This window comes from Pipistrellus kuhlii, unplaced genomic scaffold, assembly GCF_014108245.1.
Source record: "Pipistrellus kuhlii isolate mPipKuh1 unplaced genomic scaffold, mPipKuh1.p scaffold_m20_p_16, whole genome shotgun sequence".
Classification (NCBI taxonomy): Eukaryota; Metazoa; Chordata; class Mammalia; order Chiroptera; family Vespertilionidae; genus Pipistrellus; species Pipistrellus kuhlii.
In genome coordinates, this window is record NW_023425471.1 from 807,428 (window position 1) to 828,707 (window position 21,280).

The 21,280-nt window shown below is 43.6% G+C and overlaps 1 protein-coding gene across 2 annotated transcripts in view; it reads left to right on the forward strand.

The window, feature by feature from the left end:
- Window positions 1–21,280, forward strand: part of FRMPD4 (FERM and PDZ domain containing 4) — a 422,856-nt gene that overhangs the window by 320,341 nt on the left and 81,235 nt on the right. For both annotated transcript variants that reach the window (XM_036439810.2, XM_036439813.2), the window contains exon 3: window positions 20,245–20,405. In XM_036439810.2, coding sequence (XP_036295703.1) covers window positions 20,245–20,405 — 161 coding nt within the window. The remainder of the gene's footprint in view (window positions 1–20,244; window positions 20,406–21,280) is intronic.

Sequence of the window (21,280 nt, forward strand, 5' to 3'; positions counted from 1 at the left end):
GATATGTATGTATATGTGTATGTATTGGGAAATCATTTATCTTTAGTTTTTCTAGCATAAAGGCTTTTCCCAAGTCAATATTATCCAAATATTTGGTTGAAGATACATTGGAGTACTTTAGACTATTTTCTACATGTAGTCAGATTATTCTCATAATACACACAGGCATTTTAGGCTCACTAATATTTGATAGGTTGGGATGTTAGAAGCTTTTGCAAAAGTGTCATCCACTTTGTTTTCAATTAAGCTAATGCCTAATTTGATTTTTCCCCCTTTAGGCCAAAACCAGGTGTTTTCATGGCAACTTCCATTGCCTAATGATAATATTTAGGAAATAAGCCATGCAATTATCTTTCCAGAGGATCAAACTGCTGTTCACTCCGCTGCCCCATCACAGATTCTCAGGACTCAGGGAAAGCACTGCGGGGAGAAACCCAGGCTGGCAGGTGTGAGAAATCTCACATCTCCACAGATCTGAAATGGAACCAGTGTTACATTCTGTTTGCAATAACAGTCACACACAGAAAATGTTTATCTTTTCATGTAGTATAAGCTAGGTAAGAAGGCTTAGCAATTATGCTCTTATCTAACTCCCTAATTTGATACCAGAGGAGACGTGTTTAAGCTCTTTGTTTATCCAAACTCCAGTTTTTTTTACGCTTTCAACATATTAAACGCTCCTGAGACCTGCCTAGGAAAAGTGAATTCTGGCCGCTCCAGGCTTCATTTGCTTCATAATCGTGCCTGATTTTATCATGCCGATAAAATAACCCTTAGAGCATCACATTTCAAAGGCAGCGCTTTTCAGAAAAGGAGCATTAGATTTCTTTCCAGATGTTTCTGCCGAGCATGCTTTCCCTCGCCTTACACCCCGATTTCATGGTTGAACAGTGCGAAACTCCAGAGCAAAAATGCACCCGCTGATTCCTTCCACCTCCCACCTTCCGTGTTCAGGGTTCCACTTGAGACATCATGCCAGCCTCCTTTGCACAGATCCCAGGAGATTGTAGGTAATTGAATGATGATGTGCGGTTGACCAGTAGGCCCAGTGGGTACACTAGGCTTTCTGTAGACTGAAGCCACAGTGATTGCTTCACTTTACCCTACATCCTGTGTTTGTGCGGGATACAAGGAAGCAATTCATTTGCAACAAAGGTTAGGTCCCTGGGGGAATCTGTTTTTGTTTCTTTAATTTCAGGAGAGAAGAAGACCATTTCTTAAATTGAAGAATGCTGGAGCACTTTCATGTGACTGCCTCTTTGATGAGGGATTAACAGATATGCTCACAAACTTTAATAAGTGATAATTATCCACTTTGGGTTTCGAGTTTTGCCTTTAAAATATTTATAGAAGCTTTTATGCTAGCTTTTCAACTACCTGTATAAAAGATGTTATTCATCACGTCTTTCTAAAGCCTGAAATGAGCCTTACAAAAGTGTGTAATCTTGGTTTATAATCTTCATTATCGTCTTTCTATTCCAATTAGATGCAGCGAAGTTGTCTATACCAAGTTTAAAACGGAAACAATGGTTCTACAATTTCAAGTGGAGAATAGCATTTCTGGAGTTTTTGTGCAACTCCCTAGACTACTATTAAATTAAACTTGAAAAACTGAGTAGAGCCTGGGCAGTGTGGCTCAGTGCTTGAGTATCGAACTATGAACCAGGTTTAATTCCTGGTCAGGGCATATGGCCAGGTTATGGGCTGGATCCCCAGTAGGGGGCATGCAAGAACAGCCAATCCATGATTCTTTCTCATCCTTGATGTTTCTACCTATTTCTCCCTCTCCCTTCCTCTCTGAAATCAATAAAAATATATTTATTATTAATAGATAAGTTTGGCTAAGTTATATCTATGTATATTTTCCAAGCATTCTTTACACACAACTCTATACCACACAAAGCGGAAGAGGGTGAAAATAGAGATACTCAATCTTCAAGTACCTCTGAATCTAGTGGAACTCATTTATAAAACTGCCAAGGGGATGCATTGAATAGTGATTTACCTGGACAAATACTTGAGCACACTTTCAATTCAAGTATATTCTACCCATTGGCCTTTTCTATCCTAAATATTGGGAAAGGGCTACCATTTCTTCATCAGAGTGGGGCAAGCATTTGTGTTCTGGACATGACTTTGAAAATCAAGAGAGAGCATTCCTCCGAGGAACTAAATGAAGACAGAATTTTAAGTGTTCATCTTTAATAGTCTCCCTAGTGATATTTTGGACAATTGTGCTCTGTGGTTTTTGGAAATGTGGTGATTTCCCACGTACATCTAGATCTGAGGTCAGCAAACAATGGCCCACAGGCCAGATCTGCCCCTCTGCCTGTTTATAAAGTTGGGTTGGAATAGTCCTCATACATTTGTCTGTGCTACATATGAGCTACAGCGGCAGAGTTGAGTAGCTGTGGTGGAGACCAGATGACCTGTGAGAGGAAGCAGAGTTTGCCACACCAAAACAACACATTTTGAGATATTGATATTTTAAGCTTTTCTTTTTTTTTTTAAAGAAAGGATCAAGAAAAACCTTGATCTTCCCCCAATTGCCTAAAAGAATTTAGAGGACTTGTTCTAGAAAGGGAGATGGTATCATAGCTTGATGTGAAGTAGGTGCTATAGATAGGGAGGAACCTAGCAAGATCCATTAGTTCAAACCTCTCTGTGTCCCATGGTTAACTAAGGGCCAGCAAGTACTTATTTACCAAAGATTCTCTTTCCCATCTCCATGGGAATTGCCTTCCTGCCCTTTGAGGACCCAAACCACAAATCGCTTTTCTCCTTAGCTCAAGATGCCACTTGAGCCTTAACTGCCAGATCCATCCTGAGGGCTCATGTTCTTATGGAACACTCTTATGGACACACGTAATAATGTTGGTCATTTTCTCTTGTTCGTCCAACTCATGTTAACATGATTATTAGTCCAGCCTGAAGAATTTAGAAAGGTGGAGGAAAAATGATTTTTTTATACCACGCACCTACAAAATCTAAAGTATTTGCTATCTGACCCTTTACCCCCCCCCCCCCCAAAAAAAAAATCTGCCAACTTCTGGTCCAAGTAATATAGTTCAACTGGTGTTTCTGGTATGAGCAATTTTGGACTTCTCTCTACTGGTTGCTCACTCTTTCAGATAAGGCCTACCTTTCCCCACCTCCTTCTCAGGCTCTTACCTAACCAGTGTAGTTCTCTAACTATTGAGCTATAAAATAATTTTGTGATTTTGATAGCACACCTGAGTTAATCTGAACAGTAATCACATTATTTTAAATCTTAAAACACATAGATTTATGTGAATAGAGAGTTAAGTTTCTTATATATGAACTAGAGGCCCAATACATGAAATTCATGCACTCGGGTATGGGGGGGGGGGAGTCCCCCTCAGCCCAGCCTGCACCCTCTTGCAGTCTGGGAGCCCTCAGGGAATGTCCGACTGCCTGCTTATGCCTGCTTCCCCCCTAAGCTGTCAGTCTGACATCCTTAGCCTTGCCACACAGGAGGGAGAGGCTCCTGCCACCACCACTGTGCTCGCAGCCATGAGCTCGGCTTCTGGCTGAGTGGTGCCCCCCCTGTGGGAGCACATTGACCACCAGGGGGCAGCTCCTGGGTTGAGTGTCTTCCCCTTGGTAGTCAGTGCATGTCATAGCGACTGGTCTTTCTGCTGTTCAGTCGATGTGCGTATTACCCTTTTATTGTATAGGATAGGGCAGTGGTTGGCAAACTCATTAATCAACAGAGCCAAATATAAACAGTACAAGGATTGAAATTCCTTTTGAGAGCCAAACTTTTTAAACTTAAACTTCTTCTAACGCCACTTCTTCAAAATAGACTCACCCAGGTCGTGGTATTTTGTGGAAGAGCCATACTCAAAGGGCCAAAGAGCCGCATGTGGCTCAAGAGCCTCGGTTTGCGGACCATGGGGATAAGGGTATGTTTTTCTTAAGTTTCCTTTTCAAGGCCTGTGTGAAGCGATTAAGGAGGTGACTCAGCTGTGAATCCAGCAAGCAGAACCAATAAGCATGGTCAGACTGACCCACCAAGAGTCAAAACATCATCTCATCAACATCATCGCATCACTTGATGACTAAGGACAATAGCTAACATCCGTTCCCAGCCTCACCCTAGCTCCTTCCCCTTTATAATCCTGTCCCCTGCTCCTGCTGGAAGACAAGATTTGATGCTGTCTTCTTGGTCTTCTCAAATTGTCTTATATGATTCAACCTGCCTTCGTGATTGGACACAGCGACAGGCAGCCTGAGCCCAACCGGGGGTTTCCTGGTAACATATTTTGGAGACTGATGGGTCACCCTCCTTCGAGCCCTAAGGTAAGAGCCTTCAGGGAGGGCCAAAGGACTCGGGGCGGGTGCCTGGACTGGGAAACGTCTTGCTGGCACCTATGGCAACTCCTAGCAGCTGCAGTTGTTTAACTGGAGGATTTGCCTTAAGTGCTTACAGACTTTCCCAGGCTCCTTTGCGATTGGTTGAGTTGAGCTGGCATTCTGTTTGCTCGCTGCTCTCTGTAGGTCACGGGCACTGGAAGCCAGGAGGCATATTTCAGGTACCTCCTATTTCTGTTTCTGCTCCGTTTTTGTTTCTGTTTGTGGGTGCTTAAAAACTACAAAAGCATGGGCAACGTGCTGGCAACCCCATCTGGCAGCCCCAGCCCAACTGGGGTTTTCCTGGGAACAATTTTAAATAATAGTCCTACTTTTATTTCGTTTTTCTTCTACTGTCAACAGAATGTCCTGATTCTAGTAATTTCCACGGAGTAAGAGGAAAATGTAATGCACGAGCCCTTCTTGATTACTTTTCCTTATCCTTCCGTTTCCCAACGTGCGTCTTCCATATTTTGCCTTTAATATTACAATAGTTGAAATCATTTACAATTGCTCTTTCCATTTCTGAGTCTATGGTGCCTTGGCTCCAGGCTGATTCTAGAGTTTAAAACTCACTAAAGAGTTTTTATTTTTATGACTAATAAGATAGTCATAGTATAACCAGTGATTGCTGGTTAGATTGCCATTCTTTTAAACCTTTCTGTTTTTCTAGTAGTCCTTATTGTTACTTGTTTTTCCCTTGGCAAATCCTGTCTCAAATGCTTTGCTCTTCTCAAGAGTAGTGTCCAATTCTGGAACCACCTTCTTTCCCAGGCACCTCCCTTTTCATTTCCTTCTGTTCTAATCTGGATGGATGACCAACAATAAGACTGTTATCCTATGACTTTGCTTCTCTCTTCTTCTATGTTGAATCCACTTTTCCTTGATCTCCTGCCTTTCTCTTGATTTTATTGGAGCACATCCTCAGAGAACTTTCTTAGAAAACATGTGTGGGAAGTAGACTTTCTAAATGTTTGCATGTCTGGACATGTCATTATTTTACCCTGTCACTTGGCAATGAAACCTAGCTTGAAAATTATTTCCTACAGGAGGTTTAAGTCAGTTCACATGGCCTTCAGGCCCCCACTCCTGCAGTCAGTCAGATAATGACCTCATTCTCTGTCCTTTATTTCCCATGTATCTTTTCTCTGTGTAGCTTTAAAGATCATTTCTGTGTCCTTAGTGTATTCGGGTCACCCTGTGATGCCTCTGGTGTGAGCTGCTTTTCCTGTCAGGCTAAGGGTCTCAGGCTGAATCCTTCAGCTCAGAAACTATTCAGATTCGTTTATTTGGTAATTCCATTCTCCCTCTCTTTCCTGTTTTAGAATTTCTTTATCAACTGTATGTCGGATCTTCTGAATGGACCATCTGCACTTTTTTAAATTTTCTCTTATATTTTTAAACATGTGTTTTTTATTCAACTTTCTGTAAGATTTTAAAAATGTTATCCCTTAAACTTTCTATTGAATTTGTATACCATTATATATTTAATTTCTTTCCTCCCCCTTCCCCCTCAATAAAGGACTGTAATGCTCTTTCTTGGGCATATAGCTATACCAATTTATCTTACAGGACACAGGTCTAGAAACAAAACTGCTGAGACACATAACATATGCATTTAAATTCTGAGAGCTTATGATGGCCCTTCAGAAGCAGGTTGCACCTCTTTGCACTTTCATTTCAAGGGAAAAAAGCAGCAAGTCAGTGTTTTCCTTCTTCATTTATGAATGAGAATGAGTGTCATAAAACTTTTATTGGCCATTTATATTATTTTCATGTATGCGCCTGATCACATACTTTATCATTATAAAATTAGGTTATCTTTCTTTTTTGAGTTGTATGAGCTCTTTATTTTATATGTTATGTATTTGTCAGCTTTATGTTGAAAATTTTTTCTTCTAGTGTGTTGTCTTATAACTTTGCTTATGCTTTTGCCCTTTAAATTACTATGTAGTTGAACCTGTTTGTCTTTTCCTTTGTAGCTGCTGGATTTCATGTTATACTTAGAAATGCCCTTCCAACCCAAGACTATAAATGTACGCTTTAGTATTTTCTTCTAGTACTTTCATTGCTTAAATACCTTACATCTAATACTTACGGGAAACTTTGTATATGACATGTTTGAGGTCTTGCTCATTTACTTTCAAAACAGATATTCTGTTAAGTCCATTTAAAACAATAGGTTATTCTTGCCCTGGGGTTTGTATTGCCCTCATGTTACCAGCATTGGGGTTCTTCGGTTCCCCAAGATAGAAATCGAGAGGAAACCCCAGAGAAATTTCCAGACAGATCTTATTAAGTTAATGCTGGTGTACAAGGGAGGCAGCACAGGAGAAGGGGCTGGTCTGCTTGGCTGCTTTATAAGTTGGGGACAAAGCAGGCTTTTGAGAAAAGGTGGGCTTTTTGTTTGTTTGTTTGTTTTCCATTGTCTGTGGCCAGGGGCCATGCATACGCATGCAAGGTTCTTGGTTGATAACTTCCCACCCACCCACCCTCCCTCCAAGATTCCACACTTTGTTCCATGCTTCCATCTTTCTGGATCCACTCTGTTCATCAGTTTACTTTGTTACTTAGAACTCACATATGAGGGAGATCATGTGATACTTGTCTTTCTCTGACTGACTTATCTCAATCAGCATGATACTCTCCAGGTCTGTCTCTGCTGTCTCAAAGGGTAAAAAGATCCATTTTACAGTTGCATAGTATTCCATTGTGTAAACGTATAACAGCCTTTTTACCCACTCATCTGCTGATGGGCACTTGGGCTGTTTCCAGATCTTAACTATTGTACATTGTGCTGCTACGGACATAGGGTGCATACCTTCTTTCTGATTGGTGTTTCAGTTTTCTCAGGATATATTCCCAGAAGTGGGATCACGGGGTCAAATGGCAGTTCCATATTTAATAGTTTTTTTGGGAAACTCCATATTGTTTTCCAAAGTGGCTGCACCAGTCTGCATTCTAGATGGGCTTTTTGAAAAAGACAGCCTTAAGGAATTCATCATTTCAAGATCCCATAGCTTCCTTCTCCTGCTGCATTTCCTGTGGCTGTTCATGCTGGTGGGGTGTGCATTGCCACCACCCTAGGAAGGTTGTGCAGGGTCAAATGTAGATCAACTGCATATGCAGGTCAGTGCTTTAAGCGGGCAGTTAGAAGGGAGGAAAAACCAGCTACTTCTGTGTTTCTTAGCAAAGAGTTGAGGGGTGATGACATTTTTACATTTAGCTTATGCCACGTTCATTCTGACCACCTGGTCTGAACGTGGCTGCCAGCCCACCTGGGATTTTTCATTTCTGGGCCCAAGTCCCTGAGCTGTCTCATTAATGTATTATTTCTGGATCATTTCTTCTCTACTGGACTGTGTATGTTTCTTTTAGAGAATATTCTGTTTCATAATGTCATGGTTCAGTAGGAGCCTACTTCAGCTGCCACTTACTAACTTCCCAAAATCCAATTACCTTACTGCTCCAGCGACTCAGCGCCCTCAACTGGAAATGATGATAAAAATATTGCCACCGCCCTAACCGGTGTGGCTCAGTGGATAGGAGGTCGTCCTGCAGACTCAAGGGTCCCAGGTTCGATTCTGGTCAAGGGCATGTACCTTGGTTGCGGGCACATCGCCGGTGGGGAGTGTGCAGGAGGCAGCTGGTTGATGTTTCTCTCTTATCAATATTTCTAACTCTCTCTCCCTCTCCCTTCCTCTCTGTAAAACATCAATAAAATATATTTTAAAAAAGAAAGAAGAGTACCACCAAGTAGGTTTGTTGTGAAAAGTACTGCGATAAGGAATGCATGTGATCAAGACCAGTGCTTGGCACGTTTAGTGAACATCAGCCGCTCCTGCTGCTGCTATGGTAATGTTCTTTTCTTCAGGGCCTGCCATAGAGCCTGATTTAAAAAATAGCCCTAGCCGGTGTGGTTCAGTGAATAGAGCATCGGCCTGAGGACTGAAAGGTCCCGGGTTCGATTCCGGTCAAGGGCACAAGCCTGGGTTTCAGGCTTGATCTGCAGTGAGGGACATACAGGAAGCAGCTGATCAATGATTCTCATCATTGATGTTTCTATCCCTCTCTCCCTCTCCCTTCTTCTCTGAAATTATTAAAAATATATTTTAAAATATATATGACTTAAATTTTAGATACATGACTTTAAAGCAGTGGTCGGCAAACTCATTAATCCACAGAGCCAACTATCAACAGTACAACTGAAATTTCTTTTGAGAGCCAAATTTTTTAAAGGTAAACTTCTTCTAACGCCACTTCTTCAAAATATACTCACCCAGGCCGTGGTATTTTGTGGAAGAGTCACACTCAAGGGGCCAAAGAGCCGCATGTGGCTCGCGAGCCACAGTTTGCCAACCCCTGCTCTAAAATATTGAAGAGAATGCAAACCAATTATAAGGAAGAAAGAAGGGCATAAAGTTTTAATACTCTTTTTTTCCTCCCAAATATGTTTATTGATTTTTTAGAAAGAGGAAGAGAGAGGGATAGAGAAATAGAAACATTGATGAGAGAGAAACTTCATTGATCAGCTGCTTCCAACATGCTCTCTACTGGGGATTGAGCCGGCAATCTGGGCATGTGTCCTGACCAGGAATTGGACCAGTGACCTCTTGGTTTCTGGGTCAACACAACCACTGAGCCACACCAGCCAAGCTTAGTGCTATTTTTAAAAACAAAAGAGATATAGGAGCAAACTCTCTCAGTGTTTTATCAGAGATTTCTAATTGTTCCCCCCCTCCGATTTGTGTGGCCCAGAAAATGTTTCACATTAATAAAGGTTGAAAATAATTCTCAACCCTTAGGTTGAATTAAATGAATACTGTTATGACAAGTTAATTAGACATCCATAAAATTGCTAAATATATGTCATTGAAAATACCTCTGTTCCATTATTTTGTTAAACATCCATTATGATCATAAGAAATCTGCATCTAGTCAAATTAATACTGCTGACACACGTTAATTATTCCAGCATACAATTGGCTTGGACTTTAGATGTCAGGTAGGAATGTTCTCGAATGTCAGCAGCTCCGGAGTGTGTTTGAGAAGCCACGGGAAAATAATCCATGCCTCTATTATACATGCTTTCCCATCACCGACTGTGGTCTAAGTTCATGCTAATGTAATGGCAAATGTCAGGTCAAGTCATCCAATTGTTTATCATTAAGATTTGCTGCCCTAACTGGTTTGGCTCAGTGGATAGAGCACAGGCCTGTGGACTCAAGGGTCCCAGGTTCGATTCTGGTCAAGGGCATGTACCTTGGTTGTGGGCACATCCCCAGGAGGGGGTGTGCAGGAGGCAGCTGATGGATGTTTCCCTCTCATCGATGTTTTAACTCTCTATCCCTCTCCTTTCCTCGCTAAAATAATCAATGAAATATATTTAAAATATATATTTAAAAAAAAAAAAGAATTGATGTTGTCTCCCATACATGCTTCTCCATCCAGGAACTCAGATTCTCTAGAAAGTCCCAGGGAATTCAGAAGATATAGCAGAGGCCAGCATGCAGCCAGCTGTGTAGAGAGGGTGGCTGAAGCACAAGGTACATGGAGGTTGGCTGTCTGTGTTAGCTTTAAGCTCTCTCCCAGGGTGTCTGCCACTGCACAGGTGCTGTTTCAAGCATGGTCCTGAGCCCTGCACCGGAATCACCTGGCATGCCTTTCTCTGGTAGGACTCACAAGCAGGGATCTTCAGTTCTTAAATAATGAGAGAAGCATCGATCAGTTGTTTCCCCCTTTCTCCGCCCCCCCCCCCCTACCTATGCACCCTAATCAGGGACTAAACCTGCCACCTGGGCGTGTGCCTTGACCTGAAGTTGAACCGGCCACCTTTCTGTGCGTGGCATGATTCTCATCCCACTGAGCTACACCGGCCAGAGCTGGAAAGCCTTTTAAACACAGATCCCTGGGTAATGCTGACTTAATTAATGGGGAGAATTGAAGTATGATTTAGATTGTCAGCTCAGTTGGGTCTGAAAAATGAACCATTTTTAAGGAAATAGCTTGAAATAGAAATCATGACAAATATCAGAACATTGTGGCACTTTGTTCAATTTTTGACGTTTAATATTTTTATTTTGAAATGGAGATGGGTGACAGGAAATTGATCATCTTGCAAGATCCTCACTGTTCTCCTTTCAATGATTCTTCTCGTCTGCCTACTGAACGAGAAGGCTTCCCTGCTTGCATGGTGTAGGGGCTTCTGCTGTCCTCCAGCCCACTTTTAAAAATATGTATTTTTTTATTGATTCCAGAGAGGAAGAGAGAGAGAGAAACATCAATGATGGGAGGAGAGACTCATGGGTCAGCTGCCTCCTGCATGCCCCACACTGAGGATCGAGCCCACAACCCGGGCATGTGCCCTGACCAGAAATCGTGACCTCCTGGTTCATAGGTTGATACTTAACCCCTGAGCCACGCCGGCTGGGCTCCGCCAGCCCCCTTTCCTGAGGGTGCCCTTGCTTCTGGCAGAGTGCACGCTGGAATCCACAGGACTGCTACCATGTGTCACAGAATGACAACAACGTGACCTGAAGATCCCTGTTTCTGGCCCTCCCCGATAGCTTAGAAGTCAAGGTTGCGAAAGCAAGTTCATGCTAACTGTGGAATTGTTTCCTTATGTGCCTGTCCCAATGTATTCTCTAGGAGTAGGTTTTTGTAGTGGTATTTGAAGTGTTCTATAGCCTCCAGCTCAATTCACATTAACTTCCACTTACCCAGATATCACACTGTTTAGACTGGTTATTGCAGATAGAGCATGTGATTCTGAGTATTTATTGTGTGGCTACCTTCCTACATTACCTGTCTTTTAAAAAAATAATATATATACATATACAATACATATATATATTTTTTATTTTATTTAATATATATATGTTATTGAACTCAGAAAGAGAGGGAGAGGGAGAGAGAGATAGAAACATGAATGATGAGCCCTAGCTGGTTTGGCTCCATGGATAGAGTGTCAGCCTGTGGACTGAAAGATCCCAGGTTCAATTCTGGTCAAGGGCACATGCCTGGGTTGTGGGCTTGATCCACAGTAGGGGGCATGCAAGAGCCAGCCGATCAAATTCACTCTTATCATTGATGTTTCTTTTAAAAATATATATTTTTTATTAATTTCAGAGAGGAAACGAGAGGGAGAGAGAGTGAGAATCATCTGATCAGGAATCGAACGGTGACCTTTTGGTTCATAGGTGGACACCCAAGCACTGAGCCACACCAGCCAGGCTGTCTTTTATATTTTGAATCCCCATAAATCTTAATGGAAGACAGTGCTCTTTGGAAGCAGTGCATGCCTGGCGTTCATGGTGTGAGGTGAGACTGAGAGTAACCAGCTCTGCCCAGCAGCTCAATCAACCCGAGAATGTGACTTGATCATTATTGCTTCTGACACATTAGTGTGTCATTAGCAGAAAAGCCATCTATTGCACACATTGAACAAACCCAATTATTATGATTGATTACAGCCTAGCTGGAGGGGTTTTTCAGCTTTAGGGAAACTGACAAACATTTTGCCCTTTTAGATCCTACAATTAGATTCACAAGGCACAGTCAATAAGCATTTGGTAGGCGCAAAAGTCTTCGTCTTCAATGATGACAGAAACCTCTGAGTAGATGAACTTGCCATTGATCATTGGCTAATTGTTCAAATGGTTTTCAGGAGTGTTATTGACAAATTGAGCCGAGTCCTTGAGGGAGAAATTTGATCATGAATTAATGGAATCTATTTTGGACGTTAATTTATACAAGTCCTTATAGATCCTTGATTTATTGCATCTCATTTGCAAAAGCTGAAAGCGTGACTGGAAAAATGTGTCAGTCTGGGTTCCATTTCAACTCTGTTCCTTTTCACTGTAATCCTCAAAATGAATACTATTCTAATTCCAAGAGGAATTTAATAATACGTGCATTCAAGCCAAAATTTAAGAACCATGTTAACCTTATTTTCTGAGATAGTGTACTTTAGTCTCCCAGAATGTGGAGAGAATTTCAGGATTTTTATTTCCTCACTCAACCTATTCCATACGAGAACCTAATTCTTAGAGCCTCTGACTTCTCCAGGGAGGATGCACTCTTGCTTACATAAAGGATGTATGGCTGACATTGCACAGAATTCTCACATGGCTTGTGGTTCTTCTCTCTCACCTCATTTCTCCTTCATACTCACTCTCTCCTCACACTCTCCCCCATTACCCACGGTTCCATTTCCTTGTTAGGATACATGCCTGGGTAGTAGGCTCGATCCTCAGTAGAGAGCGTGCAAGAGGCAGTCGATCCATGATTCTCTCTCATCGATGTTTCTCTCCCTCTTCTTCTACCTCTCCCTTCTTCTCTGAAATCATTAAAAATATAGCTAAAAATAAATGAGAAAAAAAAAAAAAAACAAAGAGAAAAAAAACACTACTGGACTGTTAGCCCACACCTTTGATTCTGTGAGTTTCTTACCAGCTTCTTTTAACTTCTCTCAGAAGGCATCAAAGTGAGCCCTTCCCATTGTCAGGGGAGGGGAAAGTGCCCCCTCTTTATTCTCACAGCCACACTATTAATGAAATCTCACAATTGACACAAGACTGGATTCACAGAAAGAAACCATTTAATACGTTCCTACGAGATAAGCATAATATGATGCTCAGATCAAAAAATGAGGCTCGAAGAAATGATTGAGCCAGGAGCCTTTATACTTTTTAGACAAATGATAAATTGGCTGAAGACATTGACAGGACAAAGAATTCGTGCCCACTACAAAGAGATCTGAGTAAGGTCGGGGTGTTTTCTAGTGAGGAATCTGAGCAGGTTTTGGACTGGGGTTGTAAATTAGTCACGTCTTGCATGGTGTGTTTATATAAGCTTTTCATGTTGGATTCTTTGAGCTCTTTTTTTAATTTTTAAAAAAATATTTTTATTGATTTCAGAGAGGAAGGGAGAGGGAGAGAGAGAAACATCAGTGATGAAAGAGAATCATGGGTCGACTGCCTCCTGCATGCCCCCTACTGGGGATCGAGCCCACAAACCGGGCATGTACCCTTGAACAGAATCAAACCCGGGACCCTTCGGTCCACAGGCCGACACTCTATCCACTGACCACACCGGCTAGAGCTTGTGCCAAGGTTATCTCTCAGCCCTCTGGCACAGGGAGGGCATCCATCACGTGGGAGACGTATCCATGCTTTTAGGGGTCAGAGCAGTCAGCATTTTCTTCTTGCAAAGGCAATTTCTTAGTCACTTTCATTCAAAACAACCCATATGCCGCTGGGGCCATCTTGGGCAGCCTGGCCTGGGCCCCGCCACTAGCTTCATATCTGGCTTCTAAAAATGCCCCTGGAGATTTAGGAACGAGAGTTGGGCTTTTCAGGAGCTACATGGACCTTTGTAACATCAAGGATTCTGTCCTTCAGATTTGAGTACAGAATTCCCCCTCTGGGCTCACATCCTAAGTCAGGGATCCCTGGATCATACAGAACAGAAATCTCTACCTTTAAAAACTATATATTTTTACTGGTTTCAGAGAGGAAAGGAGATAGATAGAAACATCAGTGATGACAGAGAATCAATGATCGGCTGTCCCCTGCACAAGAGTATGTGCCCTGACCATGACCTTCCTGGTTCATAGGTTGATGCTCAGCCCCTGAGCCACGCTGGCCCTGTAACCTCTATATTTTTTATTTTGTATTCCTATTAATAAAAACATTTAGAACACCCTCCCCTGATATACATTAATTTATTCATCATTTATGTATATATGTACTACTATAAAAATTATTACGAAGAGTATAGGGCATGTGTAAGCACAATGTTATAATGAGATGTTAGAATAAGATGGGATGGAGGTGAAATATACATTTTAATCACTTGCAAACATTTTGCTGTCACTGCTGCATTAAAAATTATTAAGTATCTTAAATGACAGCAAAGTGATGGAGGGCGCCTACTTATTTTCAAGCGTCTTGGGTCTCTACTTTAATGAATAAAAACATGCAACTTCAGCGTGTTTCTCTCCTTGGTTTTAATCACTGTCACGGGAGGGAAAGAGAAAGCAGAGAAACGGGAAGAAGTAAATGTATGAAATGGTTTGCCAGCCTGTGCACCAACTCATGACAGCCTGCTCCAGTCCCACTTACGCAAGGGGTTTGGTTGAAATTCAGCTCAGAGTTTCCGTATTCCTCGATGTCCCTCCACTGTTCTTGCCAACCAAACGGAAGATGTTGCATTTATTATATGGAACAAATGAGTCCACAATCCGCTAAAATGCTTTACTCGGGAGATTAGGAAATAGGTTATAAAAATTTGTTCCCAAGTTTTCAAAGGCTGCTGTTTTCATAGATACCTATTTGATTACATACCTATATATATATATTATTGATTTTGTACAGAGAGGAAGGGAAAGGGAGAGTTAGAAACATTGATCAGCTGCCTCCTGCATGCCTCCTACTGGTGATGTGCCTAAAACCAAGGTACATGCCCTTGACTGGAATCGAACCTGGGACCCTTCAGTCTGCAGGCCAACGCTCTATCCACTGAGCCAAACCAGTCAGGGCTGCATAAGTTTCAATAAAACAAACACATAGTGTTAGCATCCTTTCCAAACGTCTGTCTCCCTGTGTACTTGCCACCACCCAAGTTTCCTTTTAAAACGCGGGCCTTTCCCGTTTATTATTATAATATCCCCTGTAGTCTGAAGAGACAACTCTTTTATTTCATTGTCCCCAGGTAGCCAGCAACCCCCGTGAAGGACAAAGCGCTGTCATAGCCACTCTGCTCTAAAGTAATGGTTTTCTTTGCAAAGGCAAGCCTATGGTTGACATGCTAAATAAAGCACTTTCATTCCTGTGGTGCCATAATGTGCATTGAATTCTTGGGCAGGCATCTCTAAACCCTTGTTTTGTTCTGGTCCAAGTTGCTGTACCATCATTTTATACTTTCCTATAGCTGCACCATTGTCACAGTACCCTACGAATTGTTGTTTTAATTGTCCCCCAAAATATATTTTTATTGATCTTAGAGAGGAAGGGAAAGCGAGAGAGAGATAGAAACATCAATGATGAAAGAGAACCATCTGGGGATTGAGCCTGCAACCCAAGTACATGCCTTTGACCGGAATCGAACCTGGGACCCTTCAGTCCCCAGGCTGATGCTCTATCCACTGAGCCAAACCAGCTAGGGCCAGGGATTTTTTTTTTTTAACTTAAATTCTCTATTGTTAAAGTATTACATAGATCTCCTTTTCCCCCATTGACCTCTCCCTGGTACATGCCCTCACCCACTACTGTCTGTGTCCATTGGTTATGCTCATATGCATGCAAACAAGTCCTTTGGTTGATCTCTTACCCCTTCCCCTCCCCTGCCTTCCTCTGAGGTTTGACAGTCTGTTCAATGCTTCTCTGTCTTTGGATCTGTTTTGGTTATTCGATTTATGTTGTTCATTAGATTCCACCAATGATCATGTGATATTTATCTTTCTCCGACTGGCTTATTGCCCCATGACCCAGGCTCACTCCCCAGCCCTGGACTCAGCCATCACAGAAACGATCCAGAGGCATGGCCGAGGAAAACCTACTAACAGTGATTCCGTCTCCAGGGAGTGGATTTTATTCTGCTTCCTTTCTTCTGTAATCGGGGACATATTGCTTCACGGATATCAACTCCAATGTGTCTTTAATGTGTCATCGCACTCGATCTGATTTTTCAAATTGAAGGCCTCAGAGCTTACCCAGCGTTTGAGGCATTTTCCTGAGAATTGAGCTTAGGTTTTTGAAACGTTATTGAGTTTGTTTTCATATTTTAACAAGATTGAATGAGGGGGTGGTGTCTGAAACCTATTCCTTTTTATTCATGGACCACCAGAGATGAAAAGAACAGCTAGTGCTTTTCGCTTACGGTGAGCGAGACATTTTCCTAAGTGCTTGGCATTTTCCTAAGTGCTTGGCATTTAGTCATTCATCTCATTTCACGACCTTCTTATGTGATTGTTACTATTGCTGTCACTGTTTTCCAGACGGGGAAACTGAGGCCCGGAGTGATGCAGTACTTTGTACAGGTCAGGTGCCAGGAGGTGGTGGGGCCCAGCTTCAAATTCAGGGAGCCTGGCTCCCCAAACGCCCTGTGTGTGCGCGGGAAGAAGGTTCCAGAGTAGAAATCCCCCCTTTGCTCTGTCTCGTGGCCTCTACATGGGAAAAACCCAAGGACTCCTTGCCATCTCTGCCACCTGCGCCCTGGTCCAAGCCAGCCTGATATTCCCTTAGGACTGATGCAGTGGGGCCCACAGTGCTCTCTCTGCTCCCGCCAGCGCCCCCTCCTGTCTGTTCTCAGTACAGCAGCTACCGCATTCACACAACCTTCCAATGGATTGTATTTCACTCCCAACACACTGAGTCCTTCCAAGAGCTTGTGTGATCTTTGGTCTCTCCTCAGCACTTCTTTTTATTTTATTTTATGGATTTCAGAGAGGAAGGGAGAGGGAGAGAGATAGAAACATCAGTAACGAGAGAGAATCATTGACTGGCTGCCTCCTGTATGCCCCCTACTAAATGTCAAGCTAGCAATTCAGGCATGTGCCCTGACCAGGAATTGAACTGTGACCTCCTGGTTCATAGGTTGATGCTCAACCACTGAGCCACACCGGCCAGGCTCCCCCCAACACTTCTTTCCTCATCCCCCCCTCACTGCCTCTAGCCTCCCCTGTCACTGGCCTCCGGGCTGTCCCCTACGCATGCTCTCTCCAGGCCTGCAGCCCCTCAGGGCCTGTGCACTTGGGGGTACCATTGCCGGGGCTCCTCCTTAGGCATTCCCCTGACCCCCCATATCACATTGGGGCACCCTCACCCTCATCCTGCAGCTCTCCATCCTTCCTCTCCATTATTTCTCTTTTGCGTGCTTACAATGGCCTGATAGGCCAGAAATCCTCCTCCTTTATTAGTTTAGTCTCTGCCTCTGAACACTGGCGTGAACAAATTATTTTCTGATTCTGTTTGCATTCCTACTGTATCCCCCGAACTGAGAATCCAGTGGGCGTGCAATAAATAGGTGTTAATTAAATGAGTGCATTATGAAGTTGTTTTGGACAATTAAGTTGAACTAACATATGGAAAGCATTTTGTAAAATGCATAGCATGAAATTGGTATTTAATAAATGCCAGGTATTAATAAAATAATGATATAATAGAGATTTTATGAATGAGGAATTAAAAACTGCAGACTAGCATGTAGTGGCAAGAGGATAATGAAGCTACAGATGCTTCCAGTATTTTCACTGACATCCCCGACAGGTGCTAGAGGAACCCATCAGACGTCACCTGTGTCCTCTGAAAATCTAGAAGGGGTGCTGGACCCCAGCCTTCCTTGGGCAGGTGAATGGTCCCCACACCTTGCTTCACTTCTCCACTTCGGGATCACCTGGAGAATCTTCTTAAATATTGACCCTGCCCGGCCAGAAAGGCTCAGTGGTTGAGCATTGACGTATGAACCAGGAAGTCATGGTTCAGTTCCCAGTCAGGGTACATGCTTGGGTTGTGGGCTTCATCCCTAACAGGGGGCGTGCAGAAGGCAGTGGATCAATGAGTCTCTCTCACCATTGATGCTTCTATCTCTCTCTTCCTCTCTGAAGTCAATAAAAATATATTTTAAAAAATAACAATAGCCCTGACTGGTTTGGCTCAGTAGATAGAGCATCGGCCTGAGGACTGAAAGGTCTCAGGTTCGATTCTGTTCAAAGGCATATACCTTGTTTGAGGGCACATCCCCAGTAGGGAGTGTGCAGGAGGCAACTGATAGATGTTTCTCTCTCATCGATGTGTCTAACTCTCTATCCCTCTCCCTTTCTCTCTATAAAAAATCAATAAAATGTTTTAAAAATACCAATAAAATTTAAAAATAAGTAAATGGATCCTGGCTTCCCCCCTCAGCTATTCTGATGCGATTGGTCTATGGTGAAACCTGAGCATTAGGGTGTGTAACGCTTCCTGAGTGATTGGAATGTACAGTAAAGCCCGGCATCTTTGGAAAAGCTTGGAAGCTTTCCACAGAACTGGCCAGAGCCTCAGACCAGCCCTGGGTGGCTGGGGTCTGAGGGGACTGGGTGCCACCATCTTGTGGCTGTGGGTGCAGTCATCTTTGAGGGCATGGCAGTCAATTAGCATATTCCCTCCTTATTGGCCGTGGGTGCTGCCATCTTTGTGATGGCATGAGGGTCAATTAGCATATTCCCTCTTTATTAGATAGGATAATTATTATTTATTTACTTCAGAGAGGAAGGAAGAGAGAGAGAGAGAGAGAGAGAGAGAGAGAGAGAGAGAGAGAGAGAGAGAAAGAAACATCAATGATGAGAGACAATCATTGACTGGATACCTCTTGCATGCCCCACACTGGGGATTGAGCCTGACTGGGAATTAAACCATGACCTCCTGGTTCATAGGTCCACACTTAACCACCAAGCCACGCCGGCCGGGCTAAAGTACCATGCTTCTCCATGTGACCTGCCCACCTGAGGTCTGCCCATGTCCTTTGCTGCTAAGCACGTGCCACCATGATAGACATGTCTCATCTGTGAGCCCAGACCAACACCTGCAGTGTCACATAAGACAGTCCCTCCCCTGTGAGCCTGGCTGTTTCTAGAATGGTTGGGGGTAGCACACCCCCAGGGCCAGCTCCATGGGCATGTGACCCATGCACTGACCCAAGGCCACGTTCAGCTCTCTGGGAGCTCCTATCTGTGTGTTCGCCAGGGGCCCCATGGTTTCGTTTTGCAAATTACATAGCTGGTCTAGGACTTAGCGCTTCTAATCAGAAGATGTGGTGGGAATTGCACCTGGCTCACTCCCCTGAGCAGAGTGAACTTGGCCCAGTTATTCTTCCTCTTGTCATTGCGGACAGGAGATGAGTGGGTCAATGGGCTCCATCGAAGGGGATTTTCTGAAAATGAAATAGGATAGCAGATGAGTGTCTGTACACGGCCCTCGGGTTAGATCTCGGCAAAGGCTCTCTTTCCCCAGCGGTCCAGATCAAAGCTGCTAAGTGGAAAAGACATTTCCGTTTCGAAGGTAGTTTAAACTTGATTGCCCTAGACAGAGAGATGTGCCTAAAGGCAGATCCTGGAGGGTTTCCATTGATTTTCCTTAACTCTTATTAATTAAACACGAAGACAGCAGGAATCCTCCTTCGACTTTCTTCATTGCATCTGAACAATATGTTGTCTAGATGGCAGATAGAGTAGCATCTTTCAAGGTATTTCTTTCAAAATGATCTGCTTTTACTTAACTGAAGATTAGAGAGAGGAAATATTGAGTTAAGTGTGTGTCACTGAAATAATAAAAGTAATCTTGGCCCTAACTGGTTTGGCTCAATGGGTAGAGCACCTGCCTGCGGACTAGGGGGTCCCAGGTTCGATTCCAGTCAAGGGCATGTACCTTGGTTGCAGGCACATCCCCAGTAGGGGATATGCAGGAGGCAGCTGAATCAATGTTTCTTTCTCATCGATGTTTCTAACTCTCTATCCTTCTCCTTTCTGCTCTATAAAAAAAATCAATAAAATATATTAAAAAATAAAATAAAAGTAATTTTGGCTTACATTGCTTTAAGGAGAGTTCTAGAATTCGAACTAAGAACTCTACCCTCAAAAGAAGGCTGCCTTGGATAATGTGCATGCATGAAGACTTCCTTAAGAGCCAGAAAAACACCAAAAGGTTGCAGGTTCAATTCCTGGCCAGGGTCGAATGGAAGACAGCGGATCACTGTTTCCCTCTCACATCAGTGTTTTTCTCTCACACTATTCTGGTAAGCAGAATAGGTTTTAGACCAGCAGAGAATGAAATCACCGGGCCACGGCCAGCAGACACTGACGTCTTGCTTCTCTTGTGTGTGTTTTTCCCACAGTCACATGACACAGGCACTCCCATTTGATGACCCCCGGTTGGACAGCTGCCAAATCATCCCCCCGGCCCCGCGGAAGGTGGAGATGCGGAGGGACCCTGTCCTGGGCTTCGGTTTCGTGGCGGGGAGTGAGAAGCCAGTGGTGGTTCGTTCAGTGACACCAGGTAAGCGGCCCAGCCCAGCCCTCAGCTTCCTGGGACTGCCCACCGTGCCCCTGCAGAGATGCCTACTGTTCATTTCCGCGAGTCTCATGCCAGGCTGGGAAAGCTGGTTTAATTTCCATTGCAGGCTGGGAGGGCTGGTGAATTTTTCCAGCACGTGGCTAGGGTCAGACTACCAGAGGGACAGAAATGGCGATGACAACAAGGTTTAGACTGTTAAACCCATTAGAAGGCTCCCTTTAGGCAAACACTGCTCCATCATTGGTGCCATGGAAATGACCCGCTCCTTAATGAGTGCATAAGAGTAACCAGAGGCAGGCACTGACTGCATTTCTGTCAGCTCATGACCAACTCCTCAGTGAGAAAAGCAGGAAGTGGTGTATTAAGTTACTGTAGGGCTTAGTCATGGATGTTGTTGGATTCTTTCACACAGATGCACTCCCCTCCCTTCCCACTAGGGGCAGAAGAGAGTTCCTTACACGATTGCTGTTGAGCAAGACCAAGTAACTGCCTTGGGCCCATGTCATATTAGCAAGGAGTCATAAGCCAAGGTTTGAAAGATGCTTGAGCTTGTTTCTGTGGTCCCTGCGAGGCCATAGGCATGTCCCTCAAGGGGCTGCTACCCTTACAGCCTAAGCTCCAGAATGAGCTCGGGGCAGCCAGCCTCCATCCTAGAGCTAAGTACCCCCTGGTCTTCAGTGGGACACAGAACTGCTCCCTGCAGCTGGCCTGGAGAAGCCCCTATGTGGTCACCCCAAAGACCCATAACTAATTGATTATTGGACACCCTACTGAGATTGGGGGACGGGGAGGGATGTCATACAGTGAACACTGGCCCTTACAGCGTGTGGCAAATCTATTAAATCCTACAATATGCT